Below are 25,640 nucleotides of genomic sequence, written 5' to 3' on the forward strand. Positions count from 1 at the left end.
TTGTAAGATGTGATTTATTAGTCTGTCCTCATTCTCATTGTTAGGAGGGTGGTACACCACAGCTATTACCAAGATAGAAACAGATCTTGGAAGCTTTGACGGGTGCACTTTGACCCATGTGATTTCTAAGTCATTGGGGACCACAACGTCGGGGACAGGTTGGGGGTTTAAATGACTCCTGACATAGACAGCTACGCCCCACCCCTTCTTTGTGTCCTTGATTTCTCGTACATGATATAATCAGGGATTGATACATAGTCAGGGGGTAATTCCTCCCTGAACCAAGTCTCTGTCACTCCAGCAATGTCAATATTCATGTCTAAAATTGAAGAATGGAATTCGTCAAACTTATTATTAAGTGATCGAGCATTCGTGAGGAAAACAGTTGGGAAGTCATATAAGCGATGGAACGAACGTGTTCTATTTGTAATCTCAGTTTTATCCCCATTCTGATCATGCGGTATAAGGAAGAGGTTTGGATATTTATCACATTATTAACATCTCCAGGTTGGGCATTGACTCTTGTTCGTCTCCTGCCTATAACAACAGGGATTGGATGCTGATTTTTTTTACAAAGGAGCGAGTACCTCTTCTTGTTGGTTTAACACTGCTAATACCACAATTAACTATTGTATGGTACACTTCAATAGACACCCTTGTAGGAGGACATTGTTCCCTTATATTCAAAAGTTGTTCTCTAGAGTAGGATAATAGTACCATTGTCCACAGAACAGAGGTGGCCACAATCACAATAGAAAAAGCCATGTCTCAGTCAAGGGGACTTGATAAGGTTACTCAAGAGTGAAGTACATTATGATCCATGGAGTATATCCTTGTCCAAAGTAGTAAAAGTGAAATACAAATATCTTTTTTTCCATCAAAACCGGTGAATTATAATCAATGCTAATGGTCCTCCACAGTCCATGAGTAGTAATCTTCGTGGTGGTACAAAAATTATAATCAATGACTTACAAATTCCAGGTAAATTAGGCAATATCCTGGGAGCTCTCCAGTGTGTGTGCAACCAAGGGCGCCACTACATGATAAATAGTAAAGGTAATCTGTAATAAGGGAATTCCCTTTAACGTTTGACTACCTGATCAGGGCACTTGAAGCTGTGCAAAAAACCAGGTTAATGAAAATTGTATAAACTTCTAATATTCAGAGATGCGAGCCTTGAGGCTTTTGCCTGATTTTAGGCCCTGACAACTTCCCTATTCAGGCATTTTAAGGCTTTATAATTTATATTGTACGTCACAATGGGGCCTTACCATATTCTGCCTTCTTTTGGTCCCATTGAGTCAAACCAACTGGCATACATGTACCTGATTGTTGGTATTAGCGATGGACGTCGTAATTCAACACTTCCATATTCTGTGTTTGTGGAAAATCATTACTTGAGGGGGCGTCGTGGTCTAGTGGTTAAGACCCTTGTCTTTCAATCTGAGGGACGTGGGCTCGATTCCAAGCCATGGCGTGTTTTCCTTCAGCAAGAAATTTATTTACCCATGTTGTGCTGCACTCAACCCAGGTGAGGTAAATCAGTACCGGCAGGAAGTAATTCATCAAAAAGCTTTGAGCACCGGAATAGGTACATGTACATGTAGCTTTATAGCCAGGGTAATATAGCGCCTTGAGCACCTAACAAGGTGGATATGTGCGCCATCATCCTATATCATTTTATTATTTTCTTATTTGTACAGGTTAGATTTCAATTGTAAGATCATTTTCCATCTTGTCCTTTTTTTTTGCACAAACCAGGTGAAGGAGCTGACAGAAAGCTTGGATGTCGAGAGGAAACGACGGTCGTCTTACGAAGGAACGATCATCAAGCTGAAACACCTGCTCGATACCAATCGTAAAACCATCTCAACAATCGAGGTAATCAAGCAATTTTTTTTTACATATTTCTTGCTCTAAAGATGTTGTTTACACGTACTTGTCACTTCCAGTTTTAGTATGTAGGGGAGAAATAGCAAGCCATTTTCAGCTTTTATGGAATGTGTCTGGACATGTATCTTGGAGAATTTGTGTACTTTTCTTTACAGAAACTGATAAAACCTATATTTTTTCAAATCTGCTGTTTTCGTTGTATGTAGTTGCAGCTAAGTAAGAATGGACATTTTCAAATTCTTCATTTTTTTTAATTTGAAAAATAATTATAGTCACAATTAACTGATATCTTCCAGTAAAACTTTCATATATTTTCATCACCAAATAAAGTACAGCTGAGTCGTTTGTGTAATACTCATAAAAAAAAATAGATCGCTTTGTCAGATGTACAAGTACGCACTGTATACAGATATAATTCCTCATGCTGAATTCAATATGCTCTCTTACTTTCTCACTTCACGATTCGACTAAACGTTGTTTTTTTTAACAGATCTCATTTTGCATCAAATATGAATGTACCAAAGGCAAGAAGTATTTTTTTTTTTTGAAGTACCTACTGCATAATGCTACAAATTCATACTTAAATCAAAATTCTGCTCTGCAGAAAGCCTTGGTGTCAGTCCAAATTGGTTCAAAGTCAAAACCTATGATAGTGCCATTACAATTTGGAGTTGAATTTGCCTTATTCCTACAGGGAGGCTCAAGTAATTATAGACTGGAATCTTGATTAGCATTCGTACCATTATTCAGGACTTGTATCATATTTATGAATGTTTTTATATCAATTGCTTTTACAACAGAGATGCCAAGTTCAAAGACCAGCTATGCATGAGATTTTCTGTGAATCTGAGTGAGATCACAGACATTGTGTACAATGTATATGGGGATAGGCTGTGATAGTTGCGTGAGACAGAGATTTGAGGGGATGAACAAGAGTCCAAAATGCTTGAGTCTCACGTATAATGCGTGAGACTTGGTAGCTCTGTTACAATTATGTTGAAAATCAAATCGCAATGGATCGTGAAGTGTGCACTGGGTTCTGGGGCCCGTCTTACAAAGAATTATGATTGATACGATCAATCGTCACTATGGATGACCAGCAACGTCATCATCTACAGTATTATGCATGTTTGTTCAAAATATTTTCTAGCTATGATGTACTATATATTCATGCATTCATTGTTTTCTTGAAAATTCACTGCGCTTCTCTTTGCATAAAGAGGATATTGTGCAAGTTTTTTGTAGAAAAAATATAAACACTGATGGATTTCCATAGAGTTACGATTGATTGGATCAATCGTAACTCTTTGTAATCATAACTGTTCTTTACTTTGTAATTGCAATGAGGTGTTCGGTTATAATAGGGATGCACCCCAGGAGGGGTACTTGAAAGGGATATACGCATTGATTTTTTTCATGCTGACTTGGAAAGTATAGTCGAGCCCAGCCGAAGAAGATTTGACACAGTCTGACACCTGACATCCAATCTCTTGTCTCACAAACAATATAGCCAAATTAATGTGAAAACCCAAACATTAAGAGAGGTTCAACCGTCTGAATCATGCTTCCTGAAATCGAAAGCATGAATAGCGGAACTTAACCAGTGAAGGACCTGTTTGGCATTTGTAACAATGAAGAAAGACATTTAAATAGATTTTACTCCAATTGTACACTGTAGATAGAAATGTATTATTTCACTTCCGCTACTTTACATGCATACATGTATGTCGTACTTGGCAGAAGTTATCTTGAATTTACATGTAGCATACATGTCTTTTGTGGGGCTGAAGTCCTTTACTCCTCTAACAAAACCTTCAGTTGAGTTATTATTTGCAAACAAACTTTATGATTCATGTCAATTATAAACTTTGACTACCAGTACCTTAACTCTCAAACCATTTTAGTATAACATTTTTTGGGGTGTCCGTTGAGTAGGCCTACCTTAATTCACTATGCAAAGTCCATTCCATTCATACAAAAAAACTTTGAAATTCGATTGATTTTCTATTGTCTGTGTGTTATATGCAGGAGGAGAAGGAGACATTGAATGTTGAGAAGAAATCGCTGGAACAGAAGTTTGAACTACTGAAGAAGGATGTGCAGGAATTCAAAGCCCAAGAAAAGCAAACTGTGACAAAACCAGTAAGTTTTTTTATCATCAATTGATGTTTCTCACTCTGGGATTGCTTGAGATTTGTGCTAAACTGATAAATATCTCTCAACATTGTTTAATTCTGATATTGCCCAATATGAAATGAGAATCACTTTACATCAAACATTATAAAGGGGAATTCTTTTGTTCCCTTCTTTTGGTAAAAATTGCCCTTATTGTTGATTCATTACCTCTTCACGTCATCTGCCATATGGAATATACCCATTGGTCTCCCAGGGGTTCTTCTGACATTGATTCTTTGTTTTATGTTGCCAATTTAAATAATAAAAGCTGATAATGTATTAGGCTATGAATGATTCATTCTTCCCGATACTTTTGTTGCCTACTTCAGGAGCCTTCAACTGCAGGAGATCTGAATTCCATCAAACTCCAGGAAGAGATAAAGCGGCTCCAGAAGCAGAACGAGACGTGCGTGACCCGTCTTGAGGACACCATGATATCCCTGGAGAGCGAGAAGATGAAGTGCAGGGAGCTGGAGCGGAAGCTCTCCACCACGGAGGAGAAGTGGGAGCTGGTCGTCAAGCGTTACCGTGACAATGAGAAACAACTGAACAGCAAGGTAGGGCCACATGGCTTCCTTTATCATCTCAGATGTTCTCGTAATCACTTTAAAAAATTGCTAAGGAGACTTTTGCAGAGTGTTTCCTGAAACAAGTAGTGCCTTTCACTAACGCCTGTTGTAAGCTACAGAAATCCTTGCACGTGATTGGCTTAGAACAAACCAGTCAATCAAAATCACAGAGAAGATACTTCATGAAACCACTACCTTGTGCATGTCCAAATGCCTGTTTTATAAAGAACGTATGATTGCGACAACTACTTCATTGCGGTAACTCACATTATTTGTCGGGGCCAACTTCCAAGGTAAAATTGATATTTTCCAAATACCTTTGATAGTTGTAAATTCATTTTGATAATTGTAAATTCTTTTTGATCTCAAGAGTGTGCTTAAGGGAAAGTCCATCCAGAAAATCAATTAATTTTTAATGGAAGCAGAAACATGGAAGGAAATTTTCATACATCCTGAATTATTGGAAAGACAAACTTTTTCTTATCTCCAACACTTTAAAGGGGAAAAATATATTGGACTATTTAATTTAAAGAAAAATAAGTACTTTGGAATGTTTCCACTGAGATGAGCTTGTTATTGTTACCAACTTATGTTTGAAGTTGTGTTATTGACCTTTGGTTCTTTTTTGCTTGAAAGAATACTTTCAATATTGGATTTAAAGGGAAAGATAAGGTTTATAAGGTAAGGTACATGTCTAGAACTTGCTGAGGAAAGATTTGATATTTGGGTCTTTTCTATTTTTGTTGTTGTTGATTTCACCCTGGGATTCACATTATTGTCTGAGGGCAAGGGAAGGTTTCTCCCAATCTTATCTTTTACGATATCAATCGAATGCTTACACCTGCCTTGGGGTCTGGGATAGAATACATTTATGTGAGTTATGCGTGTGGGGGTCATACAACGTGTTATTACACAGCTGTTGATTGCATGATATCGTGCACCATACATGTATTTCCCCTCATGTCGGATAATAGCGTGAACAGAAATCATAGTGCACTTTTGAAGAGAGCATTTTTATGCTGCACCATATTTCCTTCCCCTCAAATTTAAGTCAAAGTAAAAGAAATTATTCATTTAATAATAATGATAAAATTTCATTGACCTTGGACTTTGACTTAGGTACATTATTCACTCGATGTAATTCATGATACCAGTATCTAATGACTATGTGTATCTCACAAAAGATTCCATTAATTTGATGAAAGGCTTTTGAAATAATGAACATGCTATGAATTTAATAGTGTGAATGAAGAGCATAGTGCACAAGAAGAGATCGTGATGAGAGATTGTTTTTTACCCTGCACCATATTTTTCCTCCCCTCGTATAATAGTGTGAACAGAAAGCATAGTGCACAAGAAGAGTCAGTGATAAGAGAAGTTTTACCCTGCATTAGGGAGTAGAGTGCACAAGGAGAATTATTGAGGAGGGCTTTCATAGATTTTTTCCTTGAGGTGACAATTTTTTTTTCTTAATTTCAAGGTTGAATTTTCTCTGTATTTTATATGCATGTATGTATACTGTATTTCTGAAAGAAAAATCTAGTAATTGGGACTCGTGTGTGATGTTTTCTGAATTTGAATTTTCATGTTTTTTCTATATTGATTTTGTATTTTGACTGTCGATTTGATTGATTGATTTAATGAATATTGTACAACGCCTACATAGCTTGTTGTACGCGATCGAATGGGAGGCTGAATCTCACACATTCGTACCGTTGCACACAAGACGTACCATCCAAAATGTAGCCTACCGTCCAAAATGTACCATTGCATGACTTTAGGAGGTGATGTCACAATGCGATTTCATTGAATAAGGTGACAATGCGCGTACAGCCCGCTGGCTAAATGCGCAATGCTGTCCAAGATCATGTGCGCTTGTCAGCCCGGCTTGTGAGATTTTGCTTATCGCTTTCAATATTTTTGCTCCCTTTTCATAGATTACTGGAGGGAAAAACTCTTGTTTTTTCATATTTTCTCGAGATTCTGAGGCGTTGTACAACACAAATAGTGAATATTCTTATTCGTGCAATGGTGCAAGATTTCGCATACGGTGAAAGAATTCATCTTTCTTTCACCTCATGCGAAATCTTGCACTATCGCACTCATGCCTATTTGCTATTTGTATATTGTTATTTGGGCGAGATGTGTCATTCATAGAGCTGTGACAGGTGGTAAGGAAGGGGTTGCTGTTACGTGTACATTGCAGAACAAAGTCTAGTCTTGGGGTTTTTTAGCAGAAGGAAGAAAAACGTATCAGATATCAGGCGCGGATCCAGGAAGGGGGCCGAGCCGACCCCAGCCCCCCTATTTTTTTACAACCTGCAGAGGCTTGTGTACTCTTTAACTTGATAGAAACTAAAAAAAACAGAAAGAAAAGTATATAAGAAAGAGGTATTATACCCCTGATGTGTAATTTACAGCCTCGTAACGGCCGGCCCGACCCGGAAAGGAAACGAGAAAAGGGTGAGGGGAAGAATTGGAAATAGACGTTATATAAAAATTTTCGCTCGCGCTTCGTACTCGCATTGCCTGTGTAATGAATCCCATTTTAGAGGATTGATTTTTGTTTGATTTGTGAGATACCTATCCTCTTTGGAAATTCTTTCCAAAATTTGTAAAAATGCTACTTATCATGTCAATATATTAAGCTTGTGCTTCGCTCTCGCATTTAATTGTTTGAGACACACAGCTTGTACTTTATTTAAATAAAAACGTGCTTAGACTGTCCAGTTTTCAGGTCGGAATATTATCAAAAATTTTGAGCTCGCTCATCGCACTCTCATTATGTAATTGGCAATACTTGTATCCTCTCAATCCTAATGGAGTCCCTTTTCACGTTACTACAATAAAATTTCGGCCAGCACTTCGCGCTCGCATTCATGGATACTTATCTTTGTTCATGATTATAAAAAAATGATCAGAATCTTCAGTTCTAAGGACATAACAATATCAAAGAATTTTAGCTTGCTCTTCGCGCTCGCATTATATATTAAGACCACATGAGATACCTTATCTTGTTTGTAACAATAAAATCTAACATATATACTTAAAACCTCAGTCTTTTGTTAGGACTACTCCCTGAAAATCCAACAAAAAAAATCAGATTATAGCGGCCAATCGAGAAAAATGTTGATGGAAATATTTTTCGCCCCCCCTATTGGCGAAAGCTGGATCCACCCCTGGATATATAGTTATTGAATATATTTTACCAAAGAGCCTACAGTGACCTATGATCTCTAGATGAAATACATTTCAAATTTGTGTCTTCACAGAAACTGGGTTTGTCTGTGTATACATAGAACATTGTACATGTAGAATGCACCTCTTATGCGACAGTCACTTCAAACCTAGAATCATGCTCCCTTTTTTTTCTTGTTCTACATTAAATTAGATGCATTTAAACAAATGACTTTTGACAAGTTATGTCAATCTTAAGTGTAGGACATACTCTTCTGTTTATAAACAAAACCTTCAAACTTCATTTTGATTGACTTTGTTATGGCTTTAACTGGGCCAGTCAAAAAAAGATAATCCAGTAATTGATGTAAGAAAACTTTACTGTAATTGCATGTCTGTCTGTGAACCATTAAAGAAACCCTCCTGAGCGTTGTACAGGGTTTGTGCTGGTGCCAGTAATGGCTGATGATACTCAGGGCTTCAGGGCTTCCAATGGAGAAACTCTGTGAATTCATTTGGATATGGGCCTTTAATGGCACTCTTTTTTATATAGCATGGTTTAATGTTTTTTGATGGTGCCCTGTAGTAGCTGTTGACACTTTATGCTCAGTGGTTCCAGATTTGTTAATAGGCCATAAAAGCCAATGGGTCATACATGTACGTGATTTGGGGATGAGCCTAGCTTAAATTATGTTACACTGGTCCAACGACTTCATCATCTTTGTTATCCTGTTATTTGAACTCTTCATGCATAAAGTAAAAATTGGTTAATCGATCGTAGAACGAATGGTTGAAGATCATTCAGAGATTGTTGGTACCAGATGAAGGTTTAAATTTTCATCGGACCTGAATATTTTGTTGTATCCTTTCAGTTGGACCTCCTTAGCCACGAACTGGACGGCTCTAAGACAATGCTCTCTAACAGTCAGCTGGATATTCTCAAGTTACAAGCAGAAAACAAAAGGGTAAGTTTGATAATGTTTGTGTAATCTTAAGATGTTGAGATTGTCTGGGGTGTAAATATTATCAATGATTCATAGAAATAATAGGATGGTAAATATTGTGTCCAGAATCTTCTTTAAATCAAAATGTGAAATTTTGGGGATAAAGCATATACATATACATGTATGTACTATCAATCTCGAGAAGTTCAGATTTTTTTTGTGTAAATATTTTCAACGATTAATAGAAATGATAGCTGTGTCTGAAAGAATGTTCTGTAATTCGAAATTGGATATTTTGCGGATAATTTTCTTCTTTTTCGATGCCACGTTTTGCATATTTGATTTGACTTATATTCACTAACGATATTGAAATTTTACAGATAAAATGAAACTCATCGCAGGAAAGTTTAATACACATATTAAAAACTTTTTTTGAAAACTATTCATTCTCCTTCAAAACCATATCATTCAGTAAAGATAATGGTTGGAATGTTCATATTAAATGTTATTTACAATTTCTTGGAAATTTGGATTGCAATGAATTGTGTGCCTGGATTTACATACATGTATGGTACACTAGTGGCGATTTGAGCTTGATTTTAATCTATCACATCTCTTTGTAAGACAGGGCCATGAATGTTCTAGTGGCACTATATACATTGCAAAGGAGCTTTAATGGTTTTGCCCTCTTTATTTTGGTTTGATAGATTTTGAATACTTCCAGCTCCGAGAGGGAGAAGTTTGAGGAGCAGCTCAAGGTGGAGCAGAGCTTCCTCGGCAAGGAGGTGGAGCGTCACAGGGAGACCATCGGAGACCTGGAGCGCTTGGTGGAGGGACTGAAGAAGGATCGGGACGTACTGGCCCATGAGCTGCAGGCGATGATCAGCAAGGAGCAGAAGCACAAGGAATGGCTGGGGTCTGTGGACCTTCTGGAGAAACAGAATAGAGAACTCTCTGATAAGGTAAGTCCAGTGAAAGATGTCATTCAGAATCGAAGCTTTACATGTAGGTCTTTTGAGCATCCATACATGTAGTTTTTAATCATTTGATTGAGACTATTGATTCTTAAGGAACAGAAGCATAAGGAGTATCTGGGGCCTGTGGACCTTCTAGAGAAACAGAATAGAAAACTCTCTGATAAGGTAAGTCCAATGAACGATGTCATTCAGAATCGAAGCTTTACATGTAGGTCTTTTTAGCATCCATACATGTAGTTTTTAATCATTTGATTGAGACTATTGATTCTTAACCCTAAAAAGACTGGGGGGGGGCTGATTCAGCCCCCCCTCGACATTTTTCGCGATAAATCTGCCGCGCAAAATTTTTTTACCGCGTCGCTCGCTGACTTTTTACTTTCAAGTCTCGCGCAATTGTGACCCCGGGTACGCGGTTCCAAAATTACGCAACATTACGTAAGTGCATGCAGACCCAAAATTACTCAAAAACGTGAATTTGTGTACAAATCCAATGCAAATAGTGTTCTTAGCCAAAATTCATAAATGTATCATTATTTTTCCTTTTACTGCTTAAAATCAATTAATTTTATCTTGTGTATGGTCAAAATAAAGTCCCCGACAATTTCCATTGAAAAAACAATAAAAAACAAAAAGTCGAAAAACAAAGAAATACATAAGAAATTTAGAAAACAATAGAATACATAAGAAAATGAATGTGATTTTGAATTTTTTTTTAAATCGGTTTGATCAGATGCCTATCTAGAGTATGTGAAACAAAAATTAGCATTTCAGGGGCATTATTTTATTAATTAGAGCAAACTTATGATTTTACGCATAAATTAGCATAATTAATGAGACATGAGACTTTTTGCAGAATTTGATGTCATAGTTTTGTAGATAATGCCATGGGTAACCCGTGTGCCAATTTTCGTCACGATCGCGCGATCAACGGCCGAGATCATAAGGGGGGGGGGGCTGAATCAGCCCCCCCCCCCAGTCTTCTTAGGCGTCGAAATAGCCCAGTCTATTTAGGCTTAAGGAACAGAAGCATAAGGAGTATCTGGGGCCTGTGGACCTTCTAGAGAAACAGAATAGAAAACTTCTTGATTAGGTAGGTCCACTAGAAGATTTTTATTCAGAATTGTAGCTTTAAAATTTGTAAACATCATATTTTTAGCTTTAATACAAGGACTTGATTGGCTCTGGAGACTTTCTAGAGAAACAAAAGAGAGAACTATCTGACAAGGTAAGTCCAGTGAAGGATGTAATTCAGAATCAAACTTTAGGTCTTTGGAGCATCAATAGCTTTTAATCATTTGATTGAGACTAGTGATTCTTCAGGAGCAGAAGTGTAAGAAGTGGATGGGGTCAATGAACATTTTAGAATAAAACAATAGAACTTTATGATAAGGTAGGTCCAATGTGGGTCTTTGAAACATCTGGTTCTTACATGTAGCATTTAAGGGGAAGAAGCATAAGGAGTGTATGGGTCAGTGGACCTTCTAGAGGAACAGAACAGAGAATTTTCTGATAAGGTACATGTAGGTCCAATAAAAGATTTAATTGGATTGTAGCTTTAGGTTTTGAAACATCAGGTTCTTAGCTATTAAAGGTGTAAATCGGCTCTGGAAACCTTCAACAGAAACAGAATAGAGAACTTTCTGATTGAGTTTTTCCAACCAAAGATATAACTCAAGACTGTTAACAATAGATTTGAATTTCAATTCTATAAAATTGTATTTTTAACCATCAAATAGAAAAAAAAGTAGGTAGGGTTTTTATAGCTTTTGGTTTATGTGCTGAGACTATGGTTTACAGGAAGTTGAATGGCCCTGTGACTTTTGTGAAAACAGAAAAGGGAACCTGCAATAAGGTCATTTCAATATTAAAAGGATTCTTATGCTAGGAAAATGAGAGATGGCATGGGGGGGGGAGGTGATGTAGGGCAGTTATGGGGTAAAAAAAAAAATGGAGAGAAACGAAAGTAGAGAACTAAATTGAGAAGATGTGTAACTGTAGAAAAGAATCACACTAATGCACACAGGCACACCCAAACAGAGAATATTCGCCTCAGAGAGATTCTAAATGAATAGGAGAGAGAGAATTTAAAAAAGACAAAAAAGTGATAAATTTGACAAATTTGAAATGGACAGTAGAAGGAAGGTGCGAGGTGGAGAAAAATAACCGAATTGAAGATTTATAATAAACGATGATCCATCATTCGATCAATTAGCAGGTGTTTTAATGTCCAGTCAAGAAAAGAAAACCACACCATTGGCTCCTCGGTGAAGCACTACTTCACATTCAATATTAGAGGGCGTTGTACAGGAAACCCCGAGCAGGTGCACTCCATTTTCAGTGAATAAATCCATTGTCATTGAAACTTGCACAAGGTGTTGGATGTTTCTTTTCAATGGATTCTCATATTCGATTGGTGGTTTATGGACACCGTAGGGCTTCGTGGATGCATCCCGAGTGTTATAAAGCCATTATAGCGCTGGAAATGAATTTCAGTTATGGCAAGTAATGTCGAAGGAAGCACTTGTTGCTTGCTGTCCACGATTCCGTCTACTATTGCACCTGATGTGGTTTGTGCTAAATGCAGTTTGGTAAGTAAACAGAGGCAGTTCATATTCTTGGACTTAATTGTGTAAGTGGATATTGAGGAAAACATTTATTTAGCAGTGACAAATATTAATTATTTCTTGAAGTTTTGATATTCTATTCCAAGATGGGTGATATTAATAGTGTGTGGAGAGTAAGATTTCAATCAAATTTATCAGTTTTCTAAGTGAATTTGGATATGGCAAATGTTACTATAGGGATTTACTTTGCTTTGTAGATAGCACTATTCCTTTTTAAGATTTGCTCTGTGCAAAATGCATTTAAAGTATTGTAAAGACAAGATATGCCAGAACTACATGTTTTTGTTTTAGTGTATATTGAGAAAAACTATTTTCAGGGGGGGGGGGCAGAATCAAGCATCTACATGTACATGTATGATGTATCCTTTAATTTTGAAAGTATACATTTACATGTATATTAAGATGGCAAGTGTGGTGAAGATTTTTATCTTTTTTACTTCGAACGAACAATTTCTTTTAAACTGTGTGAAGTGAGCTAATTAAACAAGGTACAATTTATATTATCTTGATTCTATATTTATAGAATAGCACATCTTTAGCAGTAGCAGGATCAATGATTAATTTCCTTTAGTCATGGGCATTGTAACATAAAGATTAGTAATTGATCGTGGGGGGGGGTGTGATTCTGTGATTGATTGCCTTGATTATTGTGTATGATCAAACTGTGAAAATCAGTGCCACGATCGATCGCTATTAAAGCTTCGTGTTACAGGCCAGAATTCCGTCAGTTCTTGGACTGTACGTTTCCATCAACAATTCATTTCTGATTTGCTTTGTGATGCCTGCTGCTGGATGAGGGAAGTTAGGGAGCAGTTTTAGCTTTCAAGATTTTTTTATTATTTATATTTTTGTTTGGCGTCACCTGTGCCTGGGAGGCGAAAAGCGAACTGAATCACTATGACCCGCAGGTCTCTCCTCCCGATATAACTGAATGGGGGAAATGCAGGTGGACCACTTCACTGGGGTTTCCCCCTACTCTTATACGAATAGTGCAGTGGGTTCTTAACGTGCAAAGGTGGTGACTCTCCTCTACACATGGCCTCCATTTAACGTCCTATCCGAGGGACGGAGTGTTTTCCATTGTAACATAGCCTGCATCTATGAAACATGGGAGAGACGTTTACACACAACGCACTGGCTTCAGTCATCCGCTCGGGGTGGAGTCGAACCCACGATCTTTGGTTCGACGGGCAGACGCATTACCGACTGAGCCAACACCGCTCTCTTTTTGTTCAGTTTCTAGTAAAAAAAAACACTTCTTCAAAAGGATTGAATGAGAAAAAAAGAAATCTTTAGTCTCAGAAGTTGGTCAGAGATGGTTAATACTTCAAAGGTTGTTCCTTGGAGAGGGGCCCCTACCACTCAAATTGTTCATGGACTCTGTGCTACAGCATTTATGTGAATGTGCACTCATGCTTTACCTCTAGGCAATTCCAATCATTGGATTTAGAAATAGAGGGGGATTGTACATGGTGTGTTTTTTTTTCCAGATGATTCATGATTCTTAGTACATCAATTTTTTTAATTGTCATTATTTTTGTTCAGCATTTTTTGTATTATAAAATGGCCTTTAGCTGATTGTGGCCTGGATTATGTATGGAATTTTAAAACTAATATTGAATGTGCTTAGTTAATACTCTCCTATTTTTATTTAGAAACAAGTAACGTTCCTGTCACCAAGATTTAAGTCATCATCATCACCATCTCTGCCATCAGTGAGGATTATTTTTTATTGATATTACTTCTGTTCATTTTACATTTACATGTACATGTACATGCCTTTTTCTTCACTTGCATGCCAATGTCCTGTTTCACTGTTGTACATATGTATTTTTCTTCACTTGCATGCTGAATAAAAACTTTAATAGCATAAGGTGTAGTGCACAAGAAGGGTACTACCATTGATCAGCTTCACATTTTCTTTCTTGGTATTTTTTTTCTTGAAGGTACATGTATTCTGTATCTTTTCCAAGCCTTGATTGATATGTGAACACTGTATACTGTACATATACCCCAGTTGATGTTTCATTTTTAAGAGTTAAACTTGCACTATGATACATGTATATGATAACTTGCAATCATTGCCAGTGGCCAGGGATCCTACTTATTAGATGAAAGTCTGTATTCAGCCTTTTTAAACATATTCCCTTTCATAGAAAACATCTTTTTCATGTAGTGAAGGGGTCATTCTAAATGGTTTCCAGAATTTTTCATGAATTCTAAGTGGCATCCCTCAGCGGCCCAGTGCATGTATCATGGTATTGAAAATCAGTTATGATTTAAATCTTCATTAGTAATAGGCAACACTGACCAATGCAGCATTGAGCTATATTCTGCATACATGTACAACTTGAAATTTTAAAGAAGTTTTTCTGCCCTACTCTCATGTGCCACTCTAGTCCAGATTGGACCTTGCTCTTTGGAAGTTCTCTTTCCCAAAGCTACATGTAATATAGAGGAAACATGACTCCCAATCTCTAATCGGCGCCAATTCCCTCATCTCCCCTCCTCACCAAGGTGCCCACTACATGTATGTTAGCTTTGGAAAGAGAACTTTCCAACCACCAAGGTCCGATCTGGACTAGTGCCACTCTGGAAAATACCCATGTGGGTGTTTCATAAAGCTACTTAGCAGTTACAATTGACTCTCTGCACTGTTGACTATTTCTTAGGAGCTAATATCAACACCAGTGATAATTTGGGATATATGTGTATCCTTTAGCACAAGAACTGGTCATTGGTCGCTGGTAAATCGCTCGTAACTTAAATACTGTACACACAGCTTTATGAAACACCCCCAGATTGCATAATGCACATGTACTGATCATGCCAGCCTCCATCTACATGTACATACTGTACAAACATACAAATCTTTGCGTTGTATATTGTTAGACTCTTGTTCACTGTTTTTATACATGTATATTGTTATACATGTACGGTTTCTTTCCTTCATTTAGATATATCAATCTTTCTATTTTTTCATATATTCATAAACTTGAATTCTCTGCATGTTTGTTAATTTTGTATTCTAATTATACAGTGCGTCCCAGAAATAAGGAAACCAGGATTCCCATGTCTTTTTTTCTTCAAATCAAAATGTATTGTGATATTTCATTTGCATCATCATATGATCAAATTTTTTTTTACTTTATTTTGATATCGAACATGAGACAATCACTACACGCATTACTGAGCAAGACGAGTTTGAAATTATTTCTTTTGTATTCTTTGTTAGGTTTCTCTAACTGATCCCTGAAAAGAGAGTGGGTTCAGATTCACATGCAAGTTTCTGCGCAAATCGTTTCTGATATGCCTCAATATTTATAGTTGTAATCTGCCATGCGTGAACGATTTGCTAAGCAATTGGTCTCAAATTAAATATGAGATTCCACTCTTGCCATAAGTATCAAATTTATGGTAAAAACATAATTAATAATTGTGAAATCTATCTCTGAAAACAGGTTTCCTTTTTTGTGGGACGCACTGTATATATCCTAACTTTTTTCTCCCCTTGTCCATTATCAATTTCTGCCTTACCTTTGTTCATTATATGTGCACCAGGCATTGTTTCTTTAATTGTTATGAATTTTATCAATCTGTGCTGTCTCTTGCCTGCATCGGTAGTTTGGTATTCTTTGATTTTCATTCCAATTTCATTTTTGAATTAGATTTGATTTTTCATTCATTTCAATTTCATGAACAAAAATGTGCATGTACGCATTCCACCAATTCATGTGAAAAAAATCTTTTATCAAAAATACATGTGAAAGCACTTTGAAATTACCGGTAGTATGAAAATGTTGGTATAGTATTATTTTTTAAATATCGGATATAAATCACCTTTTTCCTCGTACTTGTTGAACCGGGAGAATTTGACTGATTATTACAATTTCCACTGAGGACACATGACGATACATTTGTACTGTACTGTGTATGCACCAAAAAAGTCCTAATGGTCCAATAATAATGTCCAAACTCCAAATCTGAATAAAATAAACTCATTGCTTTTTTTATCAAAACGAATTTTGTAAAAAGAAAATGTCTATATACATGTAATAATCCCATGTGAGGTTCTTACTTGTAGCATATCAGACCAAAGCAATGATGAATAATTCATATACAAAAAGACTGAAGGGTTAAAAAATGACCCCCATAATTTCACTGTTGTTTGCCTTTTCTTAACTTGTTTATCATCAAACAGCTGGAATCGAGTCTAAGCAAGGAGACATTCCTGCAACAGGAATTGGAAATCGAGAAAAGGAAAAACCAAGGTAAGAAGTGCATTTAAAGTTAGAAAGACAGTAGTTGCAGCAAACAATTATTTCATGAGAAATTCTTTAAAATCAAGGTTAATTACCACTATATTATAATAGATCTAGATCTGTTACATTGAAATAAACTTATCTTTGTGAAAATATGAATTTTTTGCTGAAAACTGATAATTCTGATGATCACTAACACAGCAAAGCATATGTAGGACAGTGCATTGATATTGCTCGGAAAAATACTTAATGGAATTCCATGCTGATTTTGCTCATTCTTCTATTCTTCCAAGCCACTTGGCACATACATGTATTTTTTTATTCATACATGTACATACAAATACTTGGGTGGTAATTTCATTGGATTCTGTTCAAACTCATTTTCAGATCATTTCCAAAACTGGTATTTTTCTTTAAATACCCTTTTTAATACTGCACAATGTATTTTTGAAGGGACTGGTGTAAACACACATTGATCTATAAGTATGACATACGGGGTGTTGCAAGAAAATATTTGCAATCAATCGCAAATATTCTGTTGCAATTTTACAATTGATTGATCAGTTTCAACTACAGCAAATCATATTACACTCCTTGTTTCATGGAGCAGATTAGCAATCAATCGCAAATTTAAAATCAATTACACAGCATACATGTATGCTTGATTTCTTGAACGAAAATTGACTTGGGATTGATTGCAAGTTTCTTGCAATGCCCCAATAGAGTCAGTCGTAAAATGGGCTGAAAACGGGCTGAAAACAGACAACACTAAAGATCGTTTATAGATGGACACTTGCCATGATGGTACTTGCATTATTATTATTCCTTGGAATATGACACATGTATCTACATGTAGTAGCAGATTAATGTTCATTGAGCTGATTACTGAACAATGCTCATTTTCCACAAGAATCATTCAGCACATATTTTTTTATATTAATCACAATTAAGTTGGAGGCCTTTTTAGGATTCTGTTTTGGAGTTCCATTTAAAAATCATTAAATGATCATTAACGCAGCTTGAATTTCCATTCAACAATAAGGACAATTCTGTCTTGTCAGATCTAGCGTCAAGACTGAAGATGTCGGAGCACTCGGGAGATGTTCTTCAAGAAGAGCTTGGGAGAAGATCGGCTGAGCTCTTCAAACAATATGATACTAGTAGAGACGGCCAGGTGAGTCGCAGAGGGAGGGGAACTATTCATTTTCAGACAGGCGTATCTAGGAGTTTATTAGTTAGAGGGCTTCTGAACGATTGAGTGAGCAAAAAAAAAAGAAAGTCCCTCGCTTCCTAAAAGGGTGCAATTAGGCAACAAACATGTTACAAGCAAACATTTTTTTTAGATGACTTTTCATCAAGCTGCCAGCAGCATCAATATTTGGAAGAGGGGGGGGGGGGGGAGGGAGGGATGACACTTGTCTCTTTATCATTTAGGACCTGCACCTGTAAGATTACACTTAACTTACCAAATATTGCTAATCTGCATGACAGCTTTCTTTATGCCCTATAAAAGTTTTAGGGGCTCTTTATGGATATTTCCCCCAAGGTCCCCCCCTTCCATCTGACCACATGATGCCAACTGAAATTAAATTGAATTGTTGCCTTGGCTTGTTTCTGATGCGAGTCTCTAATATACATCACGAAATTTGCCTCTTCATATTTATTTTTTGCTTGTCACATGTATTATCTCATTCTTGAGAGGTGAAGTGGCTCAGCGGATAAGTCTCTGGACGTTGAACCACAAGGTCCGGGATTCGAGCCCCACCACGTCATTAGCATCCTTTGGCAAGGTGTTTCGCTACATTTGCCACTCTTCACCCAGTTGTAGTACATGTAAATGGGTACCCAGTAGTAAGAAATTCTTTAAGTGCTCAAGCATCCTACATCAGGGTAACCGTTCCAAATCTGACCAGTATGCAGAGGTTAGAAACATTGTATTGAGTGATTTATAAATGTTGCATATTCTTGCTTTACTTTGTATATCAGAATAAACTGGAAATAGAGCTTCTTGCCACGAGGAGAGAACTGGAGATGGAAAAGGCTTTAGCCGCCAAAGACAAGGCCAATCTAAACCAGACACTAGAAAGAGAGGAACTGAGACTCAAAGATCTTGAGACTTCTCTTAGTAATAAAAACCAGGTATAGACATGTTGTAATTAATTAATTATCAAATTATTTTTGAACTGAACATTCATTCAATATTATATTAAACGTATGGATATAGTTCATTATCGGTTGATGATAACCTGAGTGTGCACATTTGTTTATTCATTTGAAAAACACCATATTTACATATGAGCATCTTTTGGATATGATGCAACAAATCTCAACCACATTTATCACAGTGTTCTGACATGGTAAATACAAAAAAAATGCTTCACTTATGCTAATAAGATATGCTTCAAGTCTAAAAAGTGGTTGCTTATATTGTATTTCCCATTGACACAAAAATGTTTCTGAGCTTCGTATGCTGAGCTCTGTTGCACGATGTCTAAATGATCCTTATCATGTATCGTACACAGGATGCCCAAGTTGCATTAGTATTATACATCTATATATTTCTTTTCATGTATATATATAATTATTTATTTTAACCATTATACCTATTTATTCTCTAATTGGGAAATTTTTTCAAGGTCAATTAATCACACCAACACACCTTTATAAATGTATTAAATACTAAATGATGGATTCACTGATGGATGCAAAAAAAAAATTTGCATAAGTTTAGCACTCGTCTATGAACGTTGCATGTTCATGAGTTAAATCTCCAAAAGACAGTACCGATTTTACCCATGTACATGTACATTAAAATAGGAAATAACTTAATTGTAAAGAGAAGTTACATGGCTCACGCTCTCCAGAAGCAGGTAAAAAAACACGATTGAGACTGAATAAGGGTTAATTCCAATTGGATTGTACAAATTTTACCTACAGGTACATAGATTTTACCCAAATCACACAAAAAATGGAAATAACCCATTTGAAAAGAGAAGTTGAATTCCTCTTGTCTGATAGAAGCGGGTCTAGAAAATTTGAATTTGGCAAATTGTAAAGGTTTAACGTAAATAAGACTGGACCAACTTTACCCTCATATACTACATTATAGGAAATAACTCGGATAAAGAGAGAAATCGGGCCGCTTTCGCTTGCAAGAATGTTGTCTTGTAAACATGAATGTGGCAGTTTAAGGGTTAATCCTAACAAGACTATACCAACTTTACTCACATATATAATAATAATAATAGTGTATATTTGTAGAGGTCGCACACCGTCAGTAGAGCTCATGGAGCTAGCCGAGCAACAGTTCTCTTTTACAATGGAAAAATTAGATTTTATTAAAATTTATATAAATACTACACAAGAACCATGAATAATATAATAAGAAATAACTCGGTTGAAAAGAGTAGTTGGATCGCTTGACGGAAGGATGTCTTGTTGACATGAATGTAGCTGATTAAGGGTTAATCGCAGTTACCCTCAAATATTGAAATAAGAAAAAAACTCAGTTGAAGAGAGAAATTTGGCAGCTTTTGTTCAGTGAAAGCAGGTCTAGTAATAATGAATGTTGCAAATTGTAAAGGGTTAATCCCAATAAGACGGTACCACTTTCACCCTGGTATATTGATGCGATAGGAAATCACTCAGTTGAAGAGAGAGGTTGGACGGCTCTCGCTTGACGGAAGTAGAGCGGGTGAAAAGGTCAGTGAGGAAGCAAGACGAAGGTCAGATATTGAATCGAGGAACAAAGTACTAGAAGAAGAAATGACCAAGGTAATCATTTTTACCCACACCCCCAATTTTGGACATTTCTTTATTCAACTTTAATAACATTTCCTAAAGTGAATCGTACAGTACTTGTATCCTCCTAACCCCCTTTCCCCTCTTTGCTGTATTTTTGTGCACATATTTTTCATTGGGTTGATATCGGTATTTGATTGATTACAGAATTAATGTTCATCAGTGTCATCTTCATCTTCAATTTATCATTTATCTTATTCACATTATTTTTGCATGAATGCATGTATTATTTTCCTCTGGTTAGGGTTTTATTTATATTTGGAAGTTAAAATAATTGTATTTCATGAAATCACTGCAAAAAATCTCTTTAATTTTTATATCTTTTATAATTTAGTTAATTAATTTATTTAAGCTGTCTATTATATTCATTTTAATTAGTTGCTTGTAGTCTTCATATTTTATTGGAATTATGTTTTCTACCAACAAGATACAATCGCACGTTGTTTTGCAACCAATAGACTTCTTATAATATAATTTGAACGATGAATTAAAAAACTAATCTGAAACACTAAAGAATAATGAGATTTTGGCTCATAATGGATTTCAAACCTACATGTAGCTGTAATTGTCATTTTATGGGAAGTTATCCTGTGTAACCATGGTCTAACCTTAGTCTGCTGGGCAAACCCTTCACTCGAAATAATGTGCAGCCTACTCATGCCTTGTGTACTGAAGGCTCTCTCGCTTTTGTATGTGCTATTCTTTGTGTGGAGGCACACTTGTTGATCAAAGTTCCAATGAGGGTCTGTGCCTGCAGACTAGTCTAACCTATACATTTTCAAACTTCTACAGTTGAATGTCATATTTGTATTGTAACCTCCCTATATTGTTTATCATGTCAATGTGTATTGTTATGAGGACCTCTCAAGCGGTCATGTGGTCAGTTTGTATTGCTATATCATGTGGATGACCTCTCTCTCTCCCCCTCTAGCTGTGGGGTCAAATGAAGGGGATGGTGGATCGGCTGGCCGAGGCAGAAAAATCCAAACATGAATTGGAGGCTGAATTAACCAGGGTAAGACAGGAAGCTAATCATTACGCACACCCCTCCCCTCCCTGCTTCAAACTACACAACATACACACTTTTCTTAACCTGCCCGCCCCCCATACTAAATTGCCAAATTGTCTATCGCCAACTCGTCCACTCATCATAATGGTCTATTGTCATTTAGTCTCATGCCATTCTGTCCTTTAACATTTCGTGTAACAACCATTTGGTCCAATCATCACTTTGTAAAATCACCATTTCGTCTGTGACCATTTTGTCTCATAACCAGATGGCTAATATCCATTTCAATTCCATTCATTTTTGCACAATTATCACCTAGTCCAATTACACCAAGTGCTATATGGACTAAATGGCTATTGGACCAACTGGATATCATAGGAAATGGCGAGTGGACGATTTGGCATTCAGACCATATGGATAGTGGACGAACTGATGGTAGACCAAATGATAGTAGACGAGTTGGTAATTGGACAAATTGGCATTAGAAAAATTGGAAATACCCCCTCCCCCCTTTAGCATTCTAAAAAAGACCTTGAAGCAATCAATGAAGCAAGATTATGGTGTGAGAAAAGATAATTCCACAATTTTTAAGATACATGTATATTTTGCTCCTTTTTCAATGGGATTTATTATTTTCACCTGTTTACTACAAAGTTCTGTAATTCTAATTCCCATAGACTTTGAACAGGGACCACCTTCTTAATAAAAAAAAAATGGCTACAAAATTCATATACTTTTTTATTGACACAACATTATACATGTACATGTACATGTAGATGGCACTTTCCACCAAATCCACTTCTGATTTTCACCCATTGTTATGTTCTGATATGAGACTAAATCATTTGACTCTATTAGGTTAAAAGTATCCTCTTCATTCAAAGTATTAAATTAAAAAAATGGCAGATTTGAGGAAATTATGCAGTTCTCAGTATACTAATACCTAATCTTCACCTATTTACAGAATATAATGAAATATTTATCAGATTTTAAAGAAAAAAAATTTTCATGGGCTATTCATAGCAACCAGTAATGGTTTATTTCATCTAAATCCGGATAAAATGCCCTGAATATATGTGCTAATCCTTATTTTTGTAATTTTGCCTGATTAATTTAATTGATACATGTAGTTTTTACTGATCACATAAATTTGGAAGCTCCAAAGAATATTATAAGCTGAATTTCCAGATTGAGCCATTCTATCATTCTTTTATACTAACTTAACTTTGCATGTCCATGTAACAACATTTTGCATGTTATTTGGAGTCATACTAGGCTATTTTCCATTGGTTCATTTCCTGCATGGTCATTATGTAACATCACTCCTCATTGGTTAATCCATTTTAACCCCCTCCGCAGCTAACCAATCAGTATCGCCATCAAGAAGCTGCCAAGGATATGCACCATGCTGAGACCGTTGCCGTGACAACGACCCTGAGTAAAGTCCAGCAGCGAGCTCAGGCCGCAGAGAAGAAGGTTAACGATGAATGCTTGGTTATTTGCCGCTTTGAATAACAAATTTTGCTTGCTTTGCAGTTTTAGAGCTTTCCTTTGCAGTTTGAACCTGTGCTAATCAAGAAAATGTGTGTTTATGTGCACTTTGATGCATACTCACTTTGCAATTTCTGTCATTTCAAAACGAACGGTTGAGAAAGTTAACAGACATCCTAGCAGGGTGCTACATAAGCACTTGCCCAATTGTCCGGGGCAAGTAAAAGTTAGAGTCGTGCACATGTTTTGAATTGAAGACCAAAACCACTTGCCCGAATTGGGAAAGCAAAATTCACACAGTAGAAAGCAAAATTCTCACAGTAGTTTGACCAAAATTCTCACAGTAGTTTGACCAAAATTTGAGTCATGGCAGGCAAGATAAAATCACTTTGAAAAAGGAAATGCAATAACAAGGTAGATCAGTTCATGTCAAAAGAGAGAAAAAGGTCAATGGTTTATAAAACCGCAAAACTTTCTTTTGAAGAGGTAAAGCTTTTTTTTCAAGGATTTCAGGGGGCAAGTGAAATTGACTTTTTGGCAAGAATATTCCAACTATGTAAAAAATTTACTTGCCCGACCGGGCAAGCGCTTTTCTTAGGTCCCCGTTTTACAAACTGATGCTATCGATTTGATCATTCTCGACTTTGGAAAGTGAGCAATAGTATTTCATCATCTAGTAGTGCATCTACATGTGCTGCCCCTGTGTAAATAGGCCGGAGCATGCATGCTAATTGGTCATGCAGATAATGCATACATGTACATAAGTGTTTGCCTTATCTACATGTAGAACACTGTAAATGGACATACAATGTATGCTTTCTTTATGTCGTTGCTGATTTTTCATAGTTGAAATTAATTGGATCCATTTTACTTTTCTGCAAGAAATGTTCCCATTTTCCTCCTGGATTCCATGTTTATAGAGCAGTATAACAATGATTGTTAATTTGCTTTCTTCAGAACGTACCAGCCATTTGGTTTGTGGTGTTATTTTTTTTTTTTAGTTTTCTGGTGTTTAATTGTTCGATTCTTCCTAACACCTTTGTAAAACTACACGTATCTTCCACATACATGTAATGGTTGAGTCAGTGCAGTGTAACACTCCTATTTATTTTATTTTGCCCAGAAATTTTTTTTTGTAACAGAGCTTCACCATCTTTCCTGTGGATGAATTTAGTGCAAACAAAATATTTCCTACAAAATTGCAAATTTACTCTCCATCCCCAAAAATAAAGGTGGAAGGGGGAGGGGGGTTGTAGGGTTGAAATTGCTTCATGTAGATCTTTAGCAACCCTGTGATGATATGACCATTGATGATTTGTGTCAATTTAGATTTCATGTGCAAAGCAATCATGGTAGGAGGACTTCACAAGGTGAAGAGTGTCTTCAAGTTCTTGTTGTTTGATGATAATTTCCAATTTCTCTCTTTTTTGGGGTTTAATTCAGAAATTCACCAAGTTTTTTGTTTCTACTCATAACAATCAGAGTGCATATTTTTTCTCTTGTATTATTTTTTTTGCTTACACTTTTCTTCTTCCATTGTTTTCTACCTGTCTGATTATTGAATGATTAAATCCTATCTAATATCTCCAGGGTCCCATAACACAAGGTTAGCGATTAATTGTACGCTCGATTTTCATGATTGATTGTACATTGTAGTCAATGCAAGCAATTATAGGAAGATGTTCTACGATCATTGCTAAGCTTGGTGTTACAGGCCCCAGACAAGGATTTATTTCTGTGTTTTGAACGGACTTGTCGTAAATGGAATAGCTACATGTAATTTCATTTGCATGAGATATTCCATTAATTTGTACATGTGTTTTTGGGGAAAACATTATTTACTTGTTAGACTTTGCATGTGAATGCACAACTGAATTTTATTTTCTCATCCATTATAACTCTTTGTCTGCTCTGTTTGACAAGAGTCACATGCAGCACGCTGCCAAGTTTGACTCAAGTCGCATTCTATTCACAATACACACAGAGTTGTTCATACCCACATACATAATAGTGATGTGTGCCTCGAAAATGTACTGTATAAGCCAGTTCGTAGTTCCTTTCTGCGCATGATCAGAAGATTCTACGCATGATCAGAGGAAGGTCATTTGTACTAAAATGACATGGTGGTTTAAGATCTAATGAGATAAGCACCAACTTAGATGTCTTGATTATTCATTATAATTGTGTATTTCATTTACATCCCAAAACAACAATGCGTCCACGAACGCACAGTTTGCCAAGTACTTTGTGCAACATGCTATGATGTGCATGCAAAGTAGGAATGCAACAAATACTTTCATAAAAGTGTTCATTGGTGTGCGATTCTGGTCACCTGGTCTATTCAATTAATTCATCCTGCTATGTAAGGCATGCTTACGTGATATCTTGCTTTGAAATCTGCCTATCATAATGAAAGAAATGAAAGGTCATTTGACCAAATTTGCCCATGAAGTAACTACGAACTGGTCTATACACACAAAGCTTTTCTTTACAATAAACCAATCAAAAGTTATCGTGAGCTGATGTAGCATAGTCCACGTTTAACCTCTCTTCAGATTGCACCTTGAAATTAATGTGGCGCTGGAGTGATTCTGTCTGTGGCGGGCAAAGAGTTACATGTAACTGGAAATATGCAAAAGATAGACATTTCTCATGCTTATCATGAGGAGCCTTGTGGGTCAACCAACTTCCTTTTCCCTATGGACCTATAGCATGCAT

The 25,640-nt window shown here is 36.5% G+C and overlaps 1 protein-coding gene across 2 annotated transcripts in view; it reads left to right on the forward strand.

The window, feature by feature from the left end:
* LOC121427345 (myosin-9-like) overlaps positions 1-25,640 on the forward strand; it is a 60,917-nt gene that overhangs the window by 27,162 nt on the left and 8,115 nt on the right. Inside the window, exons 7-19 of one of the 2 annotated variants that reach the window (XM_041623692.1) lie at positions 1,762-1,881; positions 3,922-4,035; positions 4,398-4,625; positions 5,274-5,318; positions 8,687-8,779; positions 9,466-9,720; positions 14,015-14,074; positions 16,561-16,630; positions 17,683-17,795; positions 18,608-18,760; positions 20,258-20,395; positions 21,354-21,437; positions 22,791-22,907. In XM_041623692.1, coding sequence (XP_041479626.1) covers positions 1,762-1,881; positions 3,922-4,035; positions 4,398-4,625; positions 5,274-5,318; positions 8,687-8,779; positions 9,466-9,720; positions 14,015-14,074; positions 16,561-16,630; positions 17,683-17,795; positions 18,608-18,760; positions 20,258-20,395; positions 21,354-21,437; positions 22,791-22,907 — 1,590 coding nt within the window. The remainder of the gene's footprint in view (positions 1-1,761; positions 1,882-3,921; positions 4,036-4,397; positions 4,626-5,273; positions 5,319-8,686; positions 8,780-9,465; positions 9,721-14,014; positions 14,075-16,560; positions 16,631-17,682; positions 17,796-18,607; positions 18,761-20,257; positions 20,396-21,353; positions 21,438-22,790; positions 22,908-25,640) is intronic. The other variant, XM_041623693.1, reaches the window with a different exon arrangement.

The sequence above is a fragment of the Lytechinus variegatus genome, chromosome 14 (genome assembly GCF_018143015.1).
Source record: "Lytechinus variegatus isolate NC3 chromosome 14, Lvar_3.0, whole genome shotgun sequence".
NCBI lineage: Eukaryota > Metazoa > Echinodermata > Echinoidea > Temnopleuroida > Toxopneustidae > Lytechinus > Lytechinus variegatus.